The sequence below is a fragment of the Xiphophorus couchianus genome, chromosome 5 (genome assembly GCF_001444195.1).
Source record: "Xiphophorus couchianus chromosome 5, X_couchianus-1.0, whole genome shotgun sequence".
Lineage (NCBI taxonomy): Eukaryota > Metazoa > Chordata > Actinopteri > Cyprinodontiformes > Poeciliidae > Xiphophorus > Xiphophorus couchianus.
The window spans coordinates 32,638,520-32,661,670 of record NC_040232.1 but is presented as its reverse complement, the minus strand read 5'-3'; the positions used below and the strand labels follow the sequence as shown (position 1 = coordinate 32,661,670).

The 23,151-nt window shown below is 37.9% G+C and overlaps 1 protein-coding gene across 1 annotated transcript in view; it reads left to right on the top strand.

The window, feature by feature from the left end:
- The window catches only part of LOC114145454 (zeta-sarcoglycan), a 345,347-nt gene that overhangs the window by 217,639 nt on the left and 104,557 nt on the right, over nt 1-23,151 (top strand). The window contains exon 3 of the mRNA XM_028019040.1: nt 11,080-11,181. Coding sequence (XP_027874841.1) covers nt 11,080-11,181 — 102 coding nt within the window. The remainder of the gene's footprint in view (nt 1-11,079; nt 11,182-23,151) is intronic.

The window sequence follows — 23,151 nt, the reverse complement described above, 5'->3', positions numbered from 1 at the left end:
AGGATCTTTTTTCTGTCACATTTAAGCCAGCCACATCAAGCTAGGATGAAAATGTTAAAGCTGTGTCAGTTTGTGTTCAGGATAATCTGGTCTGTGTGTTAGTTTAATGTGCTGTAGATCAGAGCTGGTTTTCCAGACGTTTCCCAGATTTGAAAAACGTGAGAAGCAGGCGTCTGTCTCTGGTGTTAGCTGTGAGAAGTAGCCGTCATGTCAGCACCCTGTACGGCTAGCTGGGGATTGGCCAAGTGATGCTCCATTTCTTCCAGCGGCGGTGGACAAGGCAGGACTTCCAGACCACATCCTTATGTCATGTAATGTTGTGGTGTAATTAGACGCAGACAATATAGTTGTAGTCTCATGTTGATGATGTTGGAATTGTTTGAAGTAAGAGTTATAGATCTGAGAAACTGACACAAAAGAAGAAAAAGACAAAAAAAAAATGGTAAGCACTTGGAGATCTGTAAAATTGTTATGAGGATGGTGACAATGAAGAACCAAGGAGGAAACTGGGAGACTTAACAACTGGGAGAGTTTGCGTGGCATAAGGACTGCAGTTTGACTTATCAAGGCAATAGGGAGTAACAAGGGAAGAAGCAAATCTATAAAACTGAAGCAGGGTGGCTGATGCACTCAGAATGAAATCAGAGGGAACAAAGACGGCTCTACTAAAACGTTAGATCAAATGAAAAAAAGAATGAACAAGAAACCCAAAATAAAGGAATGAACTGATCTGTTAAAACCTAATGGGCAATAAAAAAACAGAACTCAAATACAAAAAGAAATGATAATCAAAAACACAAACCTTCATGTTCATACTGACTGGAATGGTTTCTACTTAAGCATTCCCTGGTGGACTATTGTTTCAAATTTGCCTCAAACCATTCTAAAATTCCTAAAAAGTGGTATGTTCAGTAAAGTAGTTGCAGACATGGTTCTTTCCTCTGCTCAGGTGTGTATTGAAAGACTTAATGCAACAGTGTAAATATATGTCTGGCTTATAATGAACGCATTTCAATGTTATTATAGTCAAAGTTCCAGTTTCTGCTTTGGTAAAACTGTGGTAACGTGATTTCACGTTACTTTTCCTCATATGAACAGTAACGTGCAATCACTCCTTTCTCCCTGCAACTAGTTTCGGTTTTACCCTTGGACAGGGTAGTTGTATCTAATTGGTTGATATTGGTGTTGGCAGGAATTGATTATGAATACATACTGTTAGCATTTTAGCTACTTCATATGCTACTGATGTTGTTTCAGCTCAATTTACCGAATTGTAAATTGAGCTGAAACAATTTAGACTTAAATGTCTCACTTTTAGACCTTTAAGTGTATCCCTCTTATTTTTTATAGATTTTTTTTCTTTTTACTTGCTGTAACATTAATTTTCCTTTAGGAACACAAAGAAAGCTGAATCTTGATATGAACTGATTCTGAAATTTTGCTTGAGTGGAAAGCAACGCTGTAAGCCCGGCTCAGTGCAGCACATTTACCTACTCAAAGTGACTGACCGTGTCAACTGAACAGTGAAAAGATAATGGAAAGTAAGCTCATCTCACTGAGCTGCTGATGCATTTTTTAAAACTGCAGCTTAAATCATCCATCCATCCATTTTGTTCCGCTTATCCGGGGTCAGGTCGCGGGGTAGCAGCTTCAGAAGCTTAAATCAAACATATTAAAATTTAACCAAGTCATGAGTTTAGATGAGACTCTCATAATGTTGATTACTTCCCTCAAATAAGCTTACCTACTTCTTTTTACAAAAGTTTTTTTTTTTTTCCTCCACCGGCCCAGCTCTGGATTTGGGTCAAAAAAAAAAAAAAAAAAAAAAAAAGCAACAGTCTATGGTTTCTAGAGTAAATCCTTGTGATGAAGGAAAACCAAAGAACGATTGGTGAGTGAACACAATCAGCATGGAACCAGGTCATCACTGGAATCCATTTGCTGCAGGGACCCCCTCCCAGGAACACTAAACCAGATAGAAAATGTGTCCATGTGTTTAGTTTTACAACGACTGAAGTTGACTGTGAAAGCAACACTGGGACTTAATCAGTTTTTAGATGTTTCTTATAGAGATAGGGGTTCAACCTGCTGGGCTGTGAGCTGGAAAGTGTAAAGTTTTGTTTTAAACTAAACTTAATAGAGGACTAATATTTTTTTACAAATGAGTGGAATCCATTTCAAGGAGAGATCCCAATTAAACCGTTTATTCCTCTCATTTAACTTTGTCATCTCTGCAAAATAAATAATGTTACCAACCAAAGTGGAGAACAGCAACACTTCAAACTACGGCGTTTTAACCAATACATGTTAAAGACATTTGAAATGATTTTTTTCTGAAACACAAATCCATTATAGATTAAAATGTGTTTGGAAGAAAAATAAGTAACAGCAGCCATCCTGAATATCAGCAAATCAATATTAACAACCTTACTTTTTATACTTTTTATGTATCCTTCTTGAGGTTGCTTAATCAATACAACATATTAAAATTCAGGCTAAATTCCTTTTGGTGTTTTATTTGTTGTTGTGGTGGTGGCTCCATTAATCTGTGCCCTTAAAATTTGAGCAAATACCAATCTGGCAATTATTCAAGCAAGTCCCAAGAAATAAAGGCAGAATTTAATATTTTCTGTCCAATTTAAGTGAGAAAAGGGAATATTTGTGTTTACATTGTGGACTCACCTAGCCCTTTGTGCTGCACTCAACATTTAAAAGCAAGCCAACATTATTGCTGTCCTTTACATATTTTTTCCCAACATCATCTAAAGAGTTACATAAACCGAAATTCAAAAGGCACAACATTTTTATCCAACAGACTTGAACTGATTCTTTTTTTTTCAGAAGTGTTTCAACCTTGTTCCAGGGTTTTCATTTTTTGGTACAGGTGAAGTGAACTCAAAACTGAAAATGAAGAAAAACATTTTACCATTACCAAGTCTGTCATTTTTTGTACCTTTAATCTCATCTTAGAAAGTAGTAAGGCAACGACACGGTGTTAAATAACCTCATAAGAACCTTTTAAAATATATACGCATTTAGGGTCGAATTGCTTTAGCCGACTTATTTCACAGCAACAAGTGTTCTGAAAGCAGTCCGTGTTACCGCAGGTTCTGTGGCAAAGTTGCTATTTTGGCACATTTGACAGAGTTTGCTTGATGACCAGGTTTATCTTTTTCTCCTAGTTTCTCTGTGTCTCCTTTACATTTCCTCTCCATCTCGTTCAAACACTGCAATGCGCACTGATACGATTGGACCAGTAAAACATTTGCATGTTTCAACAGGCGGTGGTTGACTGTTGGACTGCAGCAGGACTTTTCTTTCTACAAAGATATGTCAGAAAGGAAAGGGGCTGTTGTCGAATGTGGCTGGACCAGCCCGGTGTTAGTAGTCTGATGATCTACTGGTTCAGTGGGCTGGTCTGACCCTGTAAATAAAAGACATGTCGGGACTGTAGGCCCTCTGGGAAAAAGCCCGGTATGCCAGATGGCCAGGCCGCCCATGATCGCAGGCACCTTTGGGAGTATAAAATCTTCTCCAGGTATTTTTCTGTGTCAGACTCTCTTTCCTCCCTTTTCCCAGAATGCATTCTGTGCAATACTGTCTACATCATGCGGCTCTGCAATGCTTTTTTAAAGAAGTCTTCTGACCCAACAGATTTTTGTTTCAAGGACGTTGAGAGTAACCAGACTTTACTTTGCATGCAGCGCATTCTCTGAAAATTAAGTCTCTAATCTCCTTTATTTCCAGACGTCTCTGCTGCTGAACTCTTAAAATAAAAGTGCAGCATCAAATTCTCCTGGCTTGAACTGTTTCTAATTACTCAGTTAAAAAGTTTGTTTTCTCAAACTCTATTTTTCTGCAACACCTGTCGCCTTATATTGCGTTAAAACAACCTTCTTCTTTAGAACTAGTTTTCCTTTTCCTGCTTAGTCCTTACATTTTAGACTTATTTTCTTTTTCCAAGAACACGCACATTGACAGGAGCAAAGCAAGCAGACGCGCACAAGTGTGAAAAGGGTTTAGACCTTTGCTGTTATTTGTCACTCAGGCTGTCTCGCAGGGTACAAAAGTGAAGTGGGACACAGTTGTTGGTGGAAGCAAGGTGATGTTAACTGCACTTGTCAACATGCTCCTTTGTGATTTTGTGCCCAATTTGAGTGGGTCAGTGGCTTGTGTGGGGAGAACTAAGCATCAGGAAAGTCTTTGCTGTCATTTGTCAGTCAGACGGGCTTTGGAGGAAGCTTGCAGGCTCACACAAAAGGGTGGCAAACTGCCTTAGAAGAGGTTAATATTTATCCCCCTGGGATAACTGACACATCAGGTATTGTTTTATTTAGCACCAAAAAAGAAAGCTCACCAGAGAGACCTCAGGGGGACGGAAAATATTGCGCGCACACATTGAATTTAACATCTTTTGATTTGAAAGTTTGTTTAATTTAGAATATCAACGTGACATAAATAATTCACGTATTTCCAGAAAAGGCTTTTCTTCGTCTGTTTAACAGCAGACAGAATTTTAGTGTTGGACTAGAAATACTTGCATTTTATCTCATGAAGATGCAGGCAACTCCGTTGTTGGCAGCACACCAGCTGTACTTGCTTAGTTGTTTTTATAAAACCGTCCAATGCCTTGCAAAATTGCAAATTTTTAGATTATTTGTAAATAATTTTGATACTTGTGTCATTTCCCTTTCAATGCATAATTTATGTAATATATTGTAACACAAAAAAACTTGATAAAGCAATCCTCAACTTTGTAACATCACACAATATAAAAGAAAAAGTCCAAAGGAAAACTTCTACAAGGGACTGCATCCTCACTGGGGAAAATAAGCATTTGATCGCCTGCTGATTTAAGTTAAGTGTTCTCACTTACAAATAAAAGATATATGGTGGTTTTATTTCGGTGTGAAAAGTAAGAGAATGACTAATCCAGGCAAAAATGCATTAAATGAAAGTGTTGGTAAAAATGGGAAGCACAACAGCTACACCACTTTCATTGGTCATCAGGTTTTCAAACCGGGAAATTGACCTACTTTCCTTTACAGAAACCTAAAATCTAGGGGTGCAGAGATTGCAGTTTTCTGGCAAATTACTGATCTTTAAAAAGACTGACCTGTCGATACCAGTGTTTTTCTGTTTTTGTCTGAAATGTCTCTAAACATATTAAGAAAGGCCCTGATTTGGCAATAGCGGAGTGACTATTGCTAACTGCGAATGTGCAGACGTCACCTTATGGTCTGTCAGTTAAACCTCTCTCACAGCAGAGCAAAAGAAGACAGTAGTTGATTTGTAGACCTTAGCCCAGGTGGATCAGGTTGGTGGATAAAACCGGCTTCAGATTTCAGCTGACCACCAATCTCCCAAAGTTAAGGAAATCAGGGCCAGTTCGTCGACTGGCTGATTTATGGATGCATCCCTACTTAAATCTATTAGAGTTTTTGGCTGATGTTGCATGAAGCCCCAGCTCCCTCTGACCATGACCTTGATATTTTTATTATTTTTATTACACTGTTATTATTGCAGTGTATTTCGAGTTATTTTCATGCTCAGACTCATCCATGACACATTTTTTTTGTGTTCTTTCTCATCCTATATTTGACAGTGAAGGAACATTTTAATGAGCTGAGGTCATCCTATATACTAGAAGGAAAATTGCATCCAAATCATAATATTCCCACCTCTGTGCTCGACAGTGGGAACTGCATTCTCATTGTCGAGGACCCCATTCTCACTCAGTCACTAATTGTCCTCCAAACACAGAGGGTTGGATTGATGTCAAAGCTTGAGTTTAGTCCTATGTGTCTACAGGCCTTCCTCCCAAGCCACCTCTGAATCGTTTCGATCGGTGACTGTCGTCCAACTGGCTTTGGCTCATTAACATGCTCCTCCTGTGTAACTCTTGGCTGATCTCTCGACTTTCTCACGATCATTCTCACACGCAAAGACCTTGGGTGGAGCTCCAGAGGGCGACACACGGTACTTTCATATTTCTGCCATTTCCGATTAACCGATCAGTACAACAGTTATCACCTTCTCACCAAGCTTCTAATTTGATGATCTTGGAGAACACTCCAGCTTCGTGGAGATCCATCTCATCTCTGACGTCCTTTGACAGCTCCTTGCTCTGCCATTATGGCGGTGAGGTTAATGATGAATTGATCGACTCGTATGCAACGAAACAAATTGGGTGGAGCCAGAATACTAGTTGTGTTCTAGGGGATGAAATACCAATTTTACTAAGTGGCATGCAATTGATGTGTTCCATGGATGGTGGTTGAATTTAAGAAAAATATATGGTTTTACATGAACCATATATTTAAACCTAAATATAAACCTAACATATTATAGCCTGTCATGGCTATAATAAATTATTTAAAGATGTTGTGTCGGACACATTAGAGGACTGGCTGTTTTTTTTTTTATGTCAGTATTTTCATAGCTTATTTTCATAAACACAGTTCAAATTCAGAGAAACAAGTTTTGGCTGTGCCACTTCGTGTGCTTTTAAAAAACTGTTTAGATATTGCACATCTAAACAGTTTTTTTCTCCTCAGATTCAAACCATGTCACCCCACTGAAAACTGCTGTGCTTTCGGAGAAAAGGGCAAGAAAGAAACATCAGTGGTGGACATGCATTAATAGGTCTTACGTAAAAGTTGCAGCGGAGAGATGCAACTAGGACGTTTTTTTTATTTTTTTGATGTTCCTAATTAGTGCGTCCTTTCTGCCATTTTCCCAGATGTTTTTTTTTTTTTTTCGTTTTCTGAGGAAGGTGACACCGTTCCTCATTTTGCCCGTAGTTTTCTGGTGTTGACATGAAGGATTTTATGAAAAATTACCACAGTCCCAAATTGTAGAGCTCCTAAAACACATTTCAGCTCTGATAGACATTGAGCCTAATGTGCATCTATGTACATCAGCGTGGATGTGTGGACATCTAAAAGTCATGGTGATGAGCACGTCTATGCCAGTTGTGTGTGCGTAACCTTGCAAACGGCATTCTTTCACCTAATAGGACAGTTTGCCAGTTAACCTCGCCATGATGGGGGAATCCATCATTATTTCAACAACACTGAAGAGGACGTCTGCAAACTCACCAACTCTGTTGACCTTGCACACACCAAAGTCACACACAGACACTCACACACACTCACACACACTCACACACACACACAGAGATCCATTTATAGAGATGATATCAAAACATGTCCTATTTGGGTATTGCCTTGAGCTGCCTTTGCTATGCTAAATTTATAGTGATGTGCTTTTTTTTTTTTTTAACAAGTCTCTTGCTACAGCAAATAATTGCTTTTAGATATGTTGATGACTTTCAGTCTTTATTTTCTAAACTCCAAGTCAAAGTAAATTAAGAAAATATGTGTATTTTTCATTTCCATATCAATTAGCATATTAATTAGTGCTGAAAATCTCTTCAAAATGAACCTTGATGTAACTGTAAATGTTTAGTTTGGTCTTTTTGGCAGTGTTCACACTAGAACTCTGTCTGAATGCTGACTATACCGTGCATGAATGTGTGTGTGCACTGCGGTTGTTTTGGATAATTGTGAGGCCAAAGTAAAGTTAGAGGGAGAACTCTAACTCCTGTTGGTCCATCTTTCCACAAACTGTTTGTAAAAGCAGTAAATAAGAGCCTTTACTGTACCTTTCCAGGAAAGCTGTGTTTTACATCAGTTATCCTGAGAAATAAGTTGTTTTCTACTTTTACTCTACCTCTTGCATAATCTCGGGAGATTTATCTGAAGAATTATTTAAGCTACTTAATAATTATGGCTTTCCAAACAGTCACACTATATATATATACTATATATGTATATACACACTCAACAAAAATATAAACGCAACACTTTTTTCAGTATAACAGATTATTTGGTTGCATTTCATTAGTTAGTGTTGGTATGGAAGCAGAATCCAAATAAAGAGGAGGGATGCATTTATTAAAATAAGTATTCAGAAGCGATGAATGTCACCTGTAGATTTATCTGTTTAAAAGTGTTTTGTGTGATTATTACACGAAAATTTTAAAAAATTAAAAATCCCCCTGTTTTTTCTTCAAAACCTACATAACAATGACTAAGAAATAAAGCACCAGAAATACACATTAGCCACACAAATTCAGGGACCAAGTGAACTAAATACTGACCGAAACAAATACATGCCAACATGCCAACACTTCCTTATTTGTTTGGCCTTGTTGACATTCTCATTGTTCTTTGTGCTTTTCACACAATAATGTGAAACAGATGAAAAAAAATTAAACAAAGCGATGCTCAGTATGCGAGATAGAATGTTGAAAGGAAGGCCGTCGTGTTCAGCTGGATTGAAGTTTGGACGACGAAGCAGTGAGGTGGAATAAAACCACCCGATTCATTTTGTTTCTACACTTCAGTGGGTTCTGGAGTGAGCCAGTCTGAGCCGGAGTCTGTCCTTACGTCCAGCTGTAGGGTTTCATCTTATGAGTGTATTTTCATTTTACAGTGAGTGGATTCATTTGAGAATCCCCAGGCCTGATGTGTAATTGCTTATTGAATAAGCTCCATGCTCCACTATATTGTCAGAGTAATGGCTGCAGATGTAACAACACCAGAAAAGCTTCGTATTGATCAGACGCTGTCAGTTTGGTTTCCTCTATAAATGTGAATCTGTGTGTGGGTAGCTGCACATTGTCTGGAATTTAGTTTGCCTAAATTGCTAAGAGAGTTTATTAGACGCACAGGTTTTCTTTACCCTGATAGGTTCCCAAAAGTTTAAATCAAATAAATCCAATATCAATTACTTGTGTATTGCCACCTTTGCTTGAATTTGGCAGGCTCTGATTGGGAATTTATATATCACCTAAAGTAAAGAAGAGCATAACTGAAAACCCAACATGGCACAAACTGTAAGAAGTGATGTCTTGTGCCACTGCAGGCCGTCTGTTTATTGATTTGCCAAGACCTGACACTAGGAAAAAAAACAAACTCATATTTTCTCTTGGCTGAGTGAAAATACCTTGATGAAATGTTATTGTTGAACCAACTGCCTGATTTAATTTGAGAATCCAAAAAACACTTTGCTGTAAAGTTATTCAAACTTTTCCTGTCTAGGTTAATAGGTACAGTTGACATTAAGTAAGCTGAGCCTGTTTTTTTTTTTGTTTTTTTTTGCTGTACAGTTAATTAAATCACTGCATATTTTTAATCCATTTCTGGTGGGGGTTTTTAAATCTTTTTTTTGCCTTTTGGGTTTTATACATGGTCTATAAATTGTAGTAGAATTTCTTTACTTTTAACTTTTCAATTCTCTTTTTAAATTCATTTAATTTTTAATTGCTGTTTAGCTGTTTTAATTCACAAGGGGCATTTATAATGATTTTCATATGTACAGTTGCATATATTTATGGTTTATTTATTTTGTTTGCTGTTGTAGAGCTTCAACTAAGGACTTATATCTACATTAATATTGGGGTAAAACTAGATTTACCTGGGTTCAATGTTTCCTTCTCTTTAGCTTAGCTTTGTCATGAAGGTTTAAACTGGAAGCTCAAATGTAACAGTTTATGGATTACTGCCATTCTGGCAGACCCCCAGAATGAACGTTTGGTCAAAATTAAAAAATAATGACTTTCCTATTTAGCGTGACACCAATCATGATCCCTCCAAAAAGAATGTTATGCCAAATTCCTTCAATTTTCAGGTGACTGATTGAACAGTGCTCTGTGTAAGGCTTATCATTTGGAATAGTTTTGTAACCTAGCCTTGCTTTAAAGTACGCAATTTAATCTGTGACATGTTTAGTGTGCTGCTTGGTATTCATAATATATATGTAATGTTTTGGCAAACCTTTGAACCAATCGCACAACAGCTGGATTTCTACTGGAGTTAATTAGTGGTATTAGATTAGAGGCCGGAAATTAGAAAACTGTGCTACATCTAGTAGATTTTTTTTTTTGAGAAAAAAACAGTAAATGTATTAAACCTCTGTATTCTTCCCCTGTACTATTTAAGGTTAAAGCTTGTCTTTGTAAAATGCAACTGTTATAATATGAAGAAATTGTATAATTGTAATATATATATATTTGTTGTTTTTCTAATAAAACCCTGATAATTTCCTGGCACGTTGCACAACTGAAGGTCTCATCAATATTTGTGATTATAGAAAAAAGACGGGAACAAAGAAAGAATCACTAATTTGAATGCAAACTCCATTTGGAGGCAAACGCATTCATTAGCAACTACCTTCACTTTCATTATATATTAATACAAAAAAAAATGGCAGAGGCATCTCGCATCAGAAATGTTCATAATCACATTTTTTTTTAAAATGCTTTTTTCCCCCTCGGCCTTTAGGCTAACTTGGCATTAGAGCAGCCATTCCACATCCACTCTCACTATGCCTCCTCCTCTGTGACTTTGAGAAGCGCAGATCGGATATGGTACAGTAGCTGCCACCGTGTAAACGCCCCGACTTTCATAATGCCCTACATGACTGTTTTAAAGGAATTTCATCTTACCGTGTAAGCCTGATCCCAACAATCTCTTGAGCATTCACTCGTGTGGAATCTATAAAACGCCGCAGAACTGGTCACGAAGCGGCACAAAGCCGCTTTTATCCCACTGAGCAAACCAATATATTACAAATGCTGCTGTAAAGCATCTAACCTACATCTGTGCTTCAATAACTTTAGAGTTCAATGACTGAAAGCAAGTTGTGTAGTCTGCTTCCTTTACTAGTTTAATGGGTTTTTTCCATCAGTGTGGTGATGCCTTTACCTGATAATATGAAACTTTATTATATCTAAACTACAACATGATGAACTCCAAATGGATGAGACGAAATAAGTTTATTAGGGTTGTCAATGCACTTTCAAACTAAGGTGCATTGACACTTCAGTTTTTTTAGGAGCATTTTTATTTAAATGCTCCTCTGCACATAACTTTGAAGTCTAAACTTTTGAGTCCAAACTGGTAAAGAAAACCAAGATTAATATTTTTTATTACCATGTAGAAATGCAAAAAGTGTACATATGTAACAATTGTTTTTATCTTAACCTTGCCAATCTCTTTCTGTCTTTTTCAGGATGGCATGGGGAACCTGCGAGTTACCAAAGAAGGGATCCAACTGGAGGGGGTGTCCGAATTTTTGTTGCCCTTATACGTCAAAGAGATCCAGTCTCGAAGGGTGAGAGTTCATGTCAGTGTGCCTCAGCTTTGCCGTCTGAATCACTGCCTGTCTAATAAGTTTCTCGGTGTGACTGCATGTTTTCCAGTCAGATGCATCAGTTATTGTCTGAACGTGTGTCCTTGGTCTGATCATTGAAAGAGTGTGTTCTCATGTTCATACTCTCTTTTGTTAAAACTGCTTTAATAATCATAAAGCTGATGTTTGTCACAATAACTTTCATTACTATGCATTGTTATAACACCTCCTTGGATCTATTCTGCATCCCCAATTATCATAACACTGAGAATTGTTGTTGGTCTAGGAAGCAAAAACGACATCCATAGCAAATGACTCTTTATTTCAGATAACTTCTGCAACAGTGTGTACATGTTCACAAGTGGTTTGCTGTATGTTTGTATTTCTGTGTTTTTATGCCATGTTTATGAGCTGGGAAATAACTTCACTGGTCCAATTAATCCATCCAATCATTCACTGCGTTTGCCAAATATTAGTTTTGAATGAATCATTTTTGCTGACTGCAAATTGGAGCAGGAAATTAGTGGCAAGATGAAGAATGAACGATATCATTCAACTCACAGACTAGATCTAACTTTGAAATTTATTTTTTTTTTACAATTTAAAGAACCCTGCAATAGAAACAAGAAAAAAGTCAGATCAGAAATTGCTTTCATGAACCAATCAGGCATAACATTATGATCTCTTAACAGTGTGTCTGCCCCCTCCGTTGTTGTCATAGCAGCCTTAACCCACCCAAAGATAAGACTCCACTATACCCATAAATGTGTGCTGTAGCACCAAATAGCAGAAAATCCTGAAGTCCTGTAAGTTGGGAGATGGGGCCTTTATTAATCAGACTTGTTTGTCGGCTCATACTAAAGATGTAGGACTGGATTGAGAACCTGGAGGGAAACTCAACATCTCGAATGTGTTATGCTTCTTAAACCACTTTTGGACCATTTTTTGCTTGGTGGTGCATTTATCCTGCTGAAAGAGGCCAAAGCCATGAAAGGTGTACAAAGATTGCAACAATGGTTAGGTAGGCGGTGCTTGTCAAAGTAACGTGAACCAATCGTTGGCCAATCGTTTTCCACCGGACGATTAGCTAAAACATCACACTGCCTCTGATCTGATGTCTTGCTGTTTTTTTATACGGCGCCTTCTTCCATTGCTCAGTGCTCTGGTTCAGTTGGTCACGTCCTCATTATTGGCTCTGTTGTTGATGTCTGGTCTGCAATTATCCGACCCCTACGGCAACAGACTGCCATGCCCCGGGGTAATCTGATACCCGTTGCATCAAGAACAGCAATAATCAGTTTGAGCTAAAGCAGCTCCTCTGTTGAATCAGACCAAATGGGTCAGCCTTTGCTCCCCACATGCATCAATGAGCCTTTCCTTAGCCCATTTGTTATGGATACTGACCGCCAAAGGCTCAAACATCCCACAAGAACTTCAGTTACGGAGCTGTTCTGACCCAGTTGTGTAGCAAACCCAGTCTCTTCCTGGTCAGACTTTCCTCCTTACTCTTCCTCATTTTATCTGCTTGTAACACGTCAACATTGAAGAGAAAACGTTCACTTGCAGGTAGGCCTGTCACGATAACAAATTTTGCTGAGCGATTAATTGCCTCAAAAATTATTGCGATAAACGATAATATTGTCTGAAGACCTTTTTACACTGATTTAATGGAAATGACATAATAATGCATGTGATTTCTTGCAAAGATAGATACACTTTATTTTCATTTAACACTGAAACTGATAAACAAAATAAACAAAACAACCAAAAATAAAAATAAAATGGATTCTCAGTCTCCATTAACAAAAAATGTACTTGATAAAAACTAAACAACATAAAGCCAAAGTGGAAATAAATACTGCATTCAACCAAAAGAGTGCAGATTATGAAGTCTGTATATTATGTTGCCCTTCAGTAATAATTAGATTTAAATAGAGAAGATGGGCACATCGACTACCTGATGCAATAGTTCACACTACAGATTTTTTGCTCCTATTTTTCCCCATACAACAATCTTAAAACGTTGGTCTTTCTAAGATTGTGTGGTGTGTTACGGTAGATCGTCGTTGCCGCTCCATCTAAATCAGGGTTTTTCCCCGACTGGGACGTTAACGCAGCCTGTTGAATGTGACAGGCAGCCAATCAGAAAGCGCGGATTCTCCTCCTGCTTTCTGAGGGGACATTATGCCTGGGAATCCCAAACAGCTGACACGGCGCAACCCGAAGTCCAGCGGACATTGGAGACGATATGTGGAAACAACATTAATGTTTATTCAACATGCAAAGAATATAGAAATGACAAGAGGAGGAGTTGGAGCGAAATTGCTACCGCAGTTGATAAACCCGGTAACTTTTCAGCTGTTCTTCGTTAACGTGACGTAAACAGGTTGTAATGATTTTCATTCAGTCAGGACTTTACGCTGACACTAGCCACATGCATTGCAGGTAGATTGTAGTAAAGCATTGATTAATGCCTGGTTTTAAAATTAGTTCACTGGACTTACACCACCCGGCAGGACCGAACCCGATCGAACCGTTATACCTAGGATTTCTGCCGGCTAATGTGTGATCTGTCAGGTTTTGAAAATGGGCCGACAATCGGCTGGCAGCTCTAAGATCGTGTAGTGTGCGCTGGGCTTTACACAGAGGAAATGAGGAAGGAGGGTCAGTGGAGAGCACCGGAGTTGAGCTTTTTTTTATTCAGTGTCATTAACAGAAAGAGAAAAAGGCCGGAAGAGACGATAATGCCGATAATTAAAATGAGGTTGATAGTTTTAATTTATCGTACGATTAATTGATTTATCATTTATCGCGACAGGCCTACTTGCAGCTCAACTCTGCTCACTTTCTAACAGGTTCCATGACAGAGATAATCAGTGTTAGTCATTTTACCAGTCATAATTGCATTCCTGCATTTTTCTGCGTTTCCCAATTTACAGTAAAGATTCTCTGGTGTCATCTGCTCTGTCTGTGAGCAGACAGTAGCTGATAGACCAATTTACAACACAGCCCTCCTGCCCTATTTTGATTTAAACATAAAACTATAACACACTTTAGAGAAGTCTTGCAGAAAAGATTAGTTTTCTGCCACAAAGGGCCCCAAACTATAGCTACCTGGTCTGCTATTTAAAGATTTGAGAATAACATGCACACAGTTGATGAAAATTAATCTCGGACAGAAAGGGTTTAAAGAAAAATGTGCTTTAAACTGAATGAGTCTTAGTGGAGTTTTCAGTTGAGGATGAAATGAAGAGTAAAGAGGCAGAAGTAGGCAGGGAACGCCTCAAGTCTGTGGTTGTTTCAGAGAAAGATATCTTGTTAAAACACTACCTATTAGTCTGTGTTTTGGCAAACCACAGTTGTGAGTAAGGTAGCAATGAACAACTGAAGAGTCTTTAGTTATCTGAAAAGAACACACCATGGAGAAAAGTTAAAATGATTTGCAACTGGATTCACAACCTTGCTGTTGGAAGTAAATTGCATGGAGAGCTTAAAAAACACGTGAACAAAAGAGAAATGTCATAAAAGCAGAGACTGGTGACCTGTCTAAGGTGCACCCCACACTGCTTTTCCTTTTTTTGGTTCTGGATCCTGTGATTCTAACCAAGATTAAGGTTTTAAAACCATGGCATTCTGCTTATAAAGCATAGCATAAATCTGATCTTTATTGCCTTACGAGGCAACAACAAAAAAAGCAATTTACTTGTGGCTGTGCCCACTGAACACCTTGAGCTCTAACAGTAATTGCTAGATTTTTGTAACGATTTCTAAGACTTTTTAAACCAAATTCTTCCAAATCCCACTAGCCTTGCCACCCCTTCGAAAACTTTAGGCAGCTCACAGAATTCAAATGTTACCCTTAGTACCTCGTGTGACATTTTTATTTCCATTTATAAGATGACAAAGCATATGCCAATGTTAGCCTGATTTATTATTCAAAAGAAAACAATAGAAACCACTTTTTGTGAAAAAGGTTTTTAGTATGTGACCAAAATGAAAAGGTTTCTAATTTTTGAGAAAATAAGTTGGTGTCGAAGGTGGTGAGAATGCGATGAGACATCTTAGGTATGTCTCACTCACACATATCACATGCAGATGTAGATTTTATGTAATCGAGGCCATCCTGAAGGAAAGCGTTGTGGAAGGAAATGGAACATTGTGACTCCCAGTGAGAGATAAATTCAGAACACCGAGTGAAAACACACACACACACACATACACACACGCACTAACAACAACAGCGACCCAGTAAGAAATTAGATTGGCTAGGTGGGTTGAAAGAGATGAGGTGTAAGGAAGAGAGAGATAATTGTGAGGAAGAGAGGAGTGGGTAAAATAGAGAGAAAGGGGTCAAAAGAAAGTAAAAGTTTTAGGAAAACATGAAAGTGGAAGGGGAGAAAAAAGGTTTTCTGTTTCAGAATACTTTTTTAAAATGAGGGTAATGATTTAAAAATTTTCTTCAACTCTGAAAAGTTGTTTATTTCACACTGTGTTGTATTTTACCAGATGTTACCTACATGCACCATAAAATTCTAGAACAATGTCATTTGGAATGATGGGGTCAAAGGTAAAATGTTTGACCGTAGTGCACATTTTCATGTTTGGTGAAAACCAAACACAGTATGTTACCACAAACGCCTCATTTAGAGCCTGTGGCCTTGAATATCTCTGTCACATTGTTTAAGAAAAAAACTAATTATACACACGGGATCAATATGTGAAGTTTTCATCCATATGAATTCACACAAATCCACCCATGAGCGTTAGTTTTAAACATGCCAGACCCATAGGGGGCTGAAACCTGTCAGCCAATCAGATTACTTCAAAAACAGCCATAACTTCCTGTTTGGAGTTTAAAATGTGGCTACATTTGGACAAAATTATGTCACAGACTGTAAAACTTCCAACCCTAAACTTCCATTTTCTCACACGTGCATATAAACAGAGTTTTGTTTTTTTTTAATCTCAACTTTGGTTGATACTCTGTAAGAGAAGGAGAGCAAGAACATGAGGCAGAATCCTCAGAGATTTTTTTTTTTATTGTTTGCAGATAGCTTATATAATCTACCTGCTTACGTGTGAAGTGTATCTGGAATCTCCACTGTTAGTTTTTAGAAATCCAGGTGAAAAATAAAAAATATGTGAACCTAAACTTTCTACAGAATGTGTTTCCTGAAAAGATAACTGTGGAGTGAAGGACACATCAACCTGATTTCTTTCATTTGATGCCATAGAAAAATAACTTCACTTTGACACGAACAGATTATGTTTTGTTTTCAAATATCCTTTTATTGAATTTTTTTTTTTTTTTTAGAAATGTATTGATAGATATGGTACAACACCTTGTACAGTCATCAAATTTGGACACATGCACACATAAAACTGAACAGAGGTACAACAGATAACATTTGCACAAAGCAGAAATAAGATACAACAAACGAATAATGCCATTTAAGACAAGTCTGACGACAAAATATATTATCCACAAATATATATGAAAAGGAAAGAAAATTAGTCTGTTTGGGAATATTTATGGTAGTCACATTATCATGTTTTACTTTGAAGAAAGAAAATTCTCTTAAAAGCAAGCCAACATCAACTATCAGGAAAACACCAACTTCAAATGAGCAAGATAACAGTCCAGACAAATGGTTCCTAATCATGTTGGGTAATTTTAGGAGGAGGATAATTCCCTTCGTCCCCCAGTGGGCATTCATTTAGATCTTAAATAAGTGTTTCATTCAACATTTTTATCATTATGCCTTCTTCCTTCTGAAAGCACAAGCTAAGATCTGTGTGGAATAGTGTTTGAAGGTTGGCTGAGATGCAAGTCAGACTATTTCATTTTATTTATTTTTTCTTAGCTCCTCTGTATCTTATCCTCTGGTTTCACGCCCACCAAGGTCTTTCTTCAGTGATACGCATAATTGCACACATACACACGCAAACACTGGCTCTTGCCACTGAGCCTCATAATTGTCCCCACAGGGACCCTGTGACAACCTGTTGCCACCACAGGAGGCACAAAGACAACTTCAATTATTCTGGTCTCTTGCTGTCTCTCCGTCGTTTTGATTTGACTTTTTTTCTTTATGTCCCTTTTTTTTCCCCTCTGTCATTAGACCTTTTCAACCTCCATCCCCTGCATTTCTCTATTTCTCTGTCTGGTGGCGATACCGGTTCCCTGAAGTTGGGCTGACTTTGTGTTGCACACGACTCTAGTAAAGAATCCCAGTAAAGAACACCGTATGCATAGACACAAAAGCAGAAGTGGTACAAGACATGGAAAATTTACAAGGATGTTTTGGTGAGGAAAAGTGCCTGATAAAATAAGTGAATTATTATTTTTTTCTCTACTCTGCCAAAGAGTTTTCTTGTTATGAGGGTGGATGAAGAAGAGAGCTGCATGGACATTATCTTTGCTGTTTGTCAGTTTCAGATTGATAGGCCCCTCACTCTCCCTCATTCGTTCTCATCGCGTCTCCTCTGGGGATCTGAGCTAGCTGAAACTTCTCCGACTCTGTTGCTGTAATTGAATAGCAGACAGTTCTAAAGGAACATTAGGCCGTCGCCGCCTTGGCAAACCGTATTGATTTTGACTTTGCAGGAGTGTAAACAATCTAGATGGAACAGATGCACACTCTTTTTTTTTTTTTTTTACAGGTTATCATTCCACTGCTACTGCTCAAGAACGCCCTTGTAAATGTTCAGTCGTAACCTAAGTTACAGTATCTACCACGTTTGTATAAAATGACTTAAAGGTTTCCGAGACTTTGAAACGAACAATGTTATGTTTCAAGCAGAAGTCGGTCAACAAAGCAGCTAAAGGCCATATTGGCTATTGATTAGGCACAAGCTTATCGTCAGATAAACGCCAAACAGCAGTATGCAAAACAACACCAATGAGGCTTGAACACAACTTTTCGTTGAAATGAGTGACTCCGTTTAATCCTGAAATGCAGATCAATCGCCTTTCCTCATCAATGCTGAATTGCGCCTCTATGTGACTTCAGTTTGAAATTTTCAACACAGAGAAAAAGACATAAAGTCACTTCAAAACAACATGCAGAACCAGTCGATATTTACCTCTGGGTAAAATCTGTTCAATTAAAGATCACGAGTCATTTTTCAAAGTCAAAGTCAAGTTTCACGTCTGTAATGAAATTAACATTCATACAACAAACAAGCGCCATCTCCTCTGCCTGTATCACTGAACCTCTGTAGGGTATGAACTCAGATTTTTATTCTTAAGCCTAATTTAACACAATATATTTAACATATTGGTGGTTAATTTGTGAAATTTAGTATGTAATAAGCAGTTATTACGTTTTGTGAGTTATTTTAGTCTGTTTATCCCACAAGACTGAATGTCTGAAATATCAGGCTTTTAATTAAGAAGGTTTTTTTTGTTTGTTTTTAAGTTGTAGGATTTATAATGTTCAATGGTAATCAATCTTCTCTTAAAAGCTAAGCAGTGCACATGCTCTGAAACATGTGATAAATGATGGAATACAGAGCGACACTCAATGTTGAGAAACATCACAAAGAACCCATACTTATTCTGCATCACATGACCAACAGTAATTTCCATGAACCATACTTAAAGTAGACAGCTTTCATCGTTTACTCAAATGATATACACTGAGGGGGTTATTTTCAACTTGAGATAGTTTAAGATATTTAAGTCCCAGATCTTGAGTTTGTAGATGGAAAGCCTAAATTAAGCCTGAAATCTTTGCTTTTTCTGTAGAGACCCCATATCTGCTGATTTCCTGTTTAGCATCATGACTTTGGCTGCTTGAAAGGGCTCTAAACCTACGCGTAATATTTTAAGTGTTTTTTTTGACCATATTAGTATATTATTTTGGATTATTTCTGATTCCAGCTCTGGAAAACAAATGAAGACCAGGTTTCGTTGACGTAATATTTCTTTTTCCTCTATGGTTTAAAAAAAAAATGTTTTCAAGTCAAACTGTCAGGTAAACCTAATTTAATTGCATGTCACAAAACTAATGCTGTCTGCTTTCCTGTCAAATAATAGCCTCTTTTTTATGTCAGATTCTTTTATTTGTTATTGCATCAAGTAAAGAGAGCGGCGTGTTTTATTTATGCTCAGCGCACTCATTGTGTGGGTGTAAAGCTGTCCTGTCAAGGTGATAGCTTTCAGAAATAAGACGTAAAATAAAATCCGGAAATAATGTGAATTAGACATCAAAAGACAAACATTTAATGTGAATGAAATGCCAACTGTTGTGGGGTAAAATACAATTGAAAGAAATTTTGATTGAGACCAATTCAAATTTGCAAATTTACTCTAATTTGAGCCCCTCAGTTTATCACTGTGGTGCAAAATCACTTAACAGCAATGCGTGACCAGGTACCCAGTGTTGATTGAATGTTGTTGGGTTGTTTACCTCAATATTTGTTCAGCAACAATGAGATTTCCCACATTTCTGCAATGAATTAGCTTAAATTGAGACTTTATTTTCTGTTTACGTGTGGGGGGGAAGGAAATCATTGATGTTATATGCTCATCCACGCTGCTGTGTAAATTCACAAGCTTCAACTGTTTCAGTACAAACTTTTCTGCCTCTGTCTTTTGTTACCTTTCATTATAGCCGTCTCCTACTGTTCTTTCAGTATAATGTGCCAGTCTACCTTACAGAAGTTCAACAAATGCATGGCGTATTTGATTATGACAGCAGGCTGCCTTTAGCAGGTGATGCGCTGGGCATGGAAATCTCCCAACCATCAGGCTGTGGAAGTGGATAGATGATAAAAAACACTCTGTGCAGATGCGTGCAGAGAGTGTGTCAGATGAAATGAAAAGTCAAAGCAGCCACTGGAAATGAAGTAAAAATTACATTAAATGAAAACAGAAGAATAGAAAGTTTAACTTTCAGCAGACCAGCAGACATACTTAACGGGGCAGTATTATGGAAAATTTACCTTTACAGCTTTACATCATGTTATGATGTCATTCCTTCATCAAATACATTCCTGGAATGTTGCCTTGATTCTCAGATACATGTTTGAGAAATCCTTTAATCTCCCATGGTAACCATTTAGCTGTGAGAAAAACCTGAGTGGACCAAGCCCCGCTTCGAGACTCAGCTCCTCCTTGGATTCTGCGACTGTCTGTCTCAGCTCCTTCAGACTAGCCAGCAGTAATTAGCAAACACCTGGAGGAACTGCACATTTGCTGAGCTCATCATATGAGGTACTTCTCAGTGAAACACTGGTGAAAATATTGTTAGAGTTCATAAAGGAGCGATGTTGTAATAACTTCCTAAAGGCGGAGTTTCAGAAAGTGGGAGTTTTTAAAGACATAGGCCCAATTTCAAGGTGTTAAAATTCTAAGTCAAATTCCTTTTATGGTCTTTTTTATAACAACTGAAATTAACATAGTTTCTTGAGTATGCTATTGGAATTATGTGCCTCGAAAACACACATTTAAAACACCCATACCCCTTTTAAGAGCAGCAAAAATAAAATTTTTTACTTCATTTTTTAAAGAAAAAATATACTTTTAAGTTTTTATACGTTTTGTTTTATTCTGTTCTTTTGCCATCCAATCTATTGCAATAAGATGTTAAAATATATTAGCATTATTTTTCACTTATTTCCATATTCGCCACCATATTTCTAAATTCTTGCATGTCCACGGGCGGAGTGTCTGGTTTCTACACATGCACCAGATGGGGCCACGACCCACATAAAAATAGTCTCCATTAACATTTAACAGCATTTTTTAGAATGTCAGGAGACTCAAAGTCACTTTGGCCCTTCATAGGAGACATGAGAACAGAGGAAACGAATAGGAATATTAATCCCTTGTTCTCAAAGATTATGTCCAGGTGCTGTCTCATAGGTCACATCATGTAAAAGCCACAACAAATCCACTCATCACAAAACTTGACTGGGGGAAAAGGCCACCTAATGCCACATCATGTCAAGTCGAAGATTTTTATAAGACTGTCATTACAAGGGATATCGCTTGACCCAAACTCTAACACAATACTCTTCCTGCCTCTAAATTAGACCAGACTGTGTCTCTACTTCCTGAGAGTTTCAGTCATCAGATAAACTGGGAAAAGCACAGCTTCAGCTAGAACTGCTTTTTATTAGCCTCCATTGTATGAAAACGGATGTGTTATGTAAATACGGATGCTTTAGCACTTTGAAAGAGACAAAGAATTGGGAAAAGAATTTTGATTTTCTTGGCTTGGTTGCTAGGTAAAAAATTGAGACAACAATTTAGACGTTTTTGAAACAAGTTGTTTTGCAAACACCAGCAGAACATTTACCTTTTCCCAACTTATTTGCTCTCGGACTGTTTCTAGAAGCAGAAAACATCCAAATTAAAGGACAGAAACGTGCGCTGTTTTTTTTTTGCTGCCTTCCATTGTTTGCCTGTGGCTCTGCAAATTCTTTCTGCACTTATGTTCTTTAACCACAAACATGACAAGAGGCTCCACCGTGACCTGGGGAGCCTTTTCCCAGTGTGTAACAATGTGGACATGTTTTAGACAACTTATCCACTGTTGTCGGTGTGCAGATGACCCAGACTTTCAACGGGACAATACTGCAGTTCTCCAGGCTCGTAAATAAGGATGTGAAGAAATGACCGAAGGAATTTCCCCTCCATTATTTAACAGTTTAGTTCTAAAGCAATTACAATTTAATGTGGATAACAGTAAAAAGGTCAACATTAACCAACAAAGGAGACAAACTACTAGTAGTAAGTAGTCAGAGTAATTCTCGACAAAAATGTGAAGTGAAATGTTTGCACTAAAAATCCATTTTAAGATAGAATAATCTTTTTCTTCTCCCTCATTAATAAAGTGTATAGACAAATACCCTACTTAAAGTCTGAATTACTTTTTTCTATTTTACTGACATAACTAATTTACTGTAGACAGGAGCACATCGTCACGTGGCTGGGGCAGCTGGAGTCAAACTCACAAATTTCCAGTTGGAAGACAACCACGCTACCCTCTGGGCCTCAATTGCTCCAGAACTTATGAAATTTATTAGGATTCTTAAAGACTTTTCTCCTCCACACCACCCTACATCTGCCCACGGGGATATCCAGGAATATATGCTGACTTTAATAAACTCATTTTTGAAGAGGAACACCTGCTCTCTTCCTTCGCCATAACTACTTCTGGCTTGAGGCTGCTCCTCCACATCCATAAATGCTGCACTGCTGGCATAAAGATAGTTATAACCACTGAGTGCAAGGCCATCAGCTGTCTGCCAGCACTCTATTTAACTTCTGATTTAGTGGACACACACTGAGGGTCATCCATAGCTGGCAGACTTATTCTAAACTATTTTAGAGGGATTTTTTTTGGTACAAAACTGAGTTCTTAGACTTAAAAAGTTAGCTCTCTATTGCACTGTAATTGTCTCATCCCTCTGAGAAACTTTAAAACCCTTATGCATAATCTGTCCCCTGAAACCCACGCAAAACAAACGCTTATAAGGACGTCTATATTTGAAGCTCATTACCCCTGCAGTCATGGATTGTGCGTGGTAATTGGCATAGTGGACAGATGAGCTGATAGTTTTGTACAGACAAATTTGTTTTCTAGCCTACGGCAAATTTTTGGGCGATACCATCAGTGGAGAAATGAGGGCAAATATTACGTAAATGGACAATGAGGACAGTGATGTTTCACACTGCAGTCAGATTTATGTATTTTCTGAAAGCTTTTATTGCGTTTGCTCGGTGTAATCACCTTGTCAGGCAAAGTTTATTTTAGCATGAGAATAAGACATGTTGACCACACATAGCATGAGTCACAGCATTTTGACAGTTGAGTAGAGACAAGTTAACATGGCCTGATGAAAACGGGCAGCAGTATCTACCCAGACTGTCTGCTTACCGTTTCTATAAATAGATACTGGAGCTGGAGGTGGTTTACTTATCTACACTTGACTATGCAT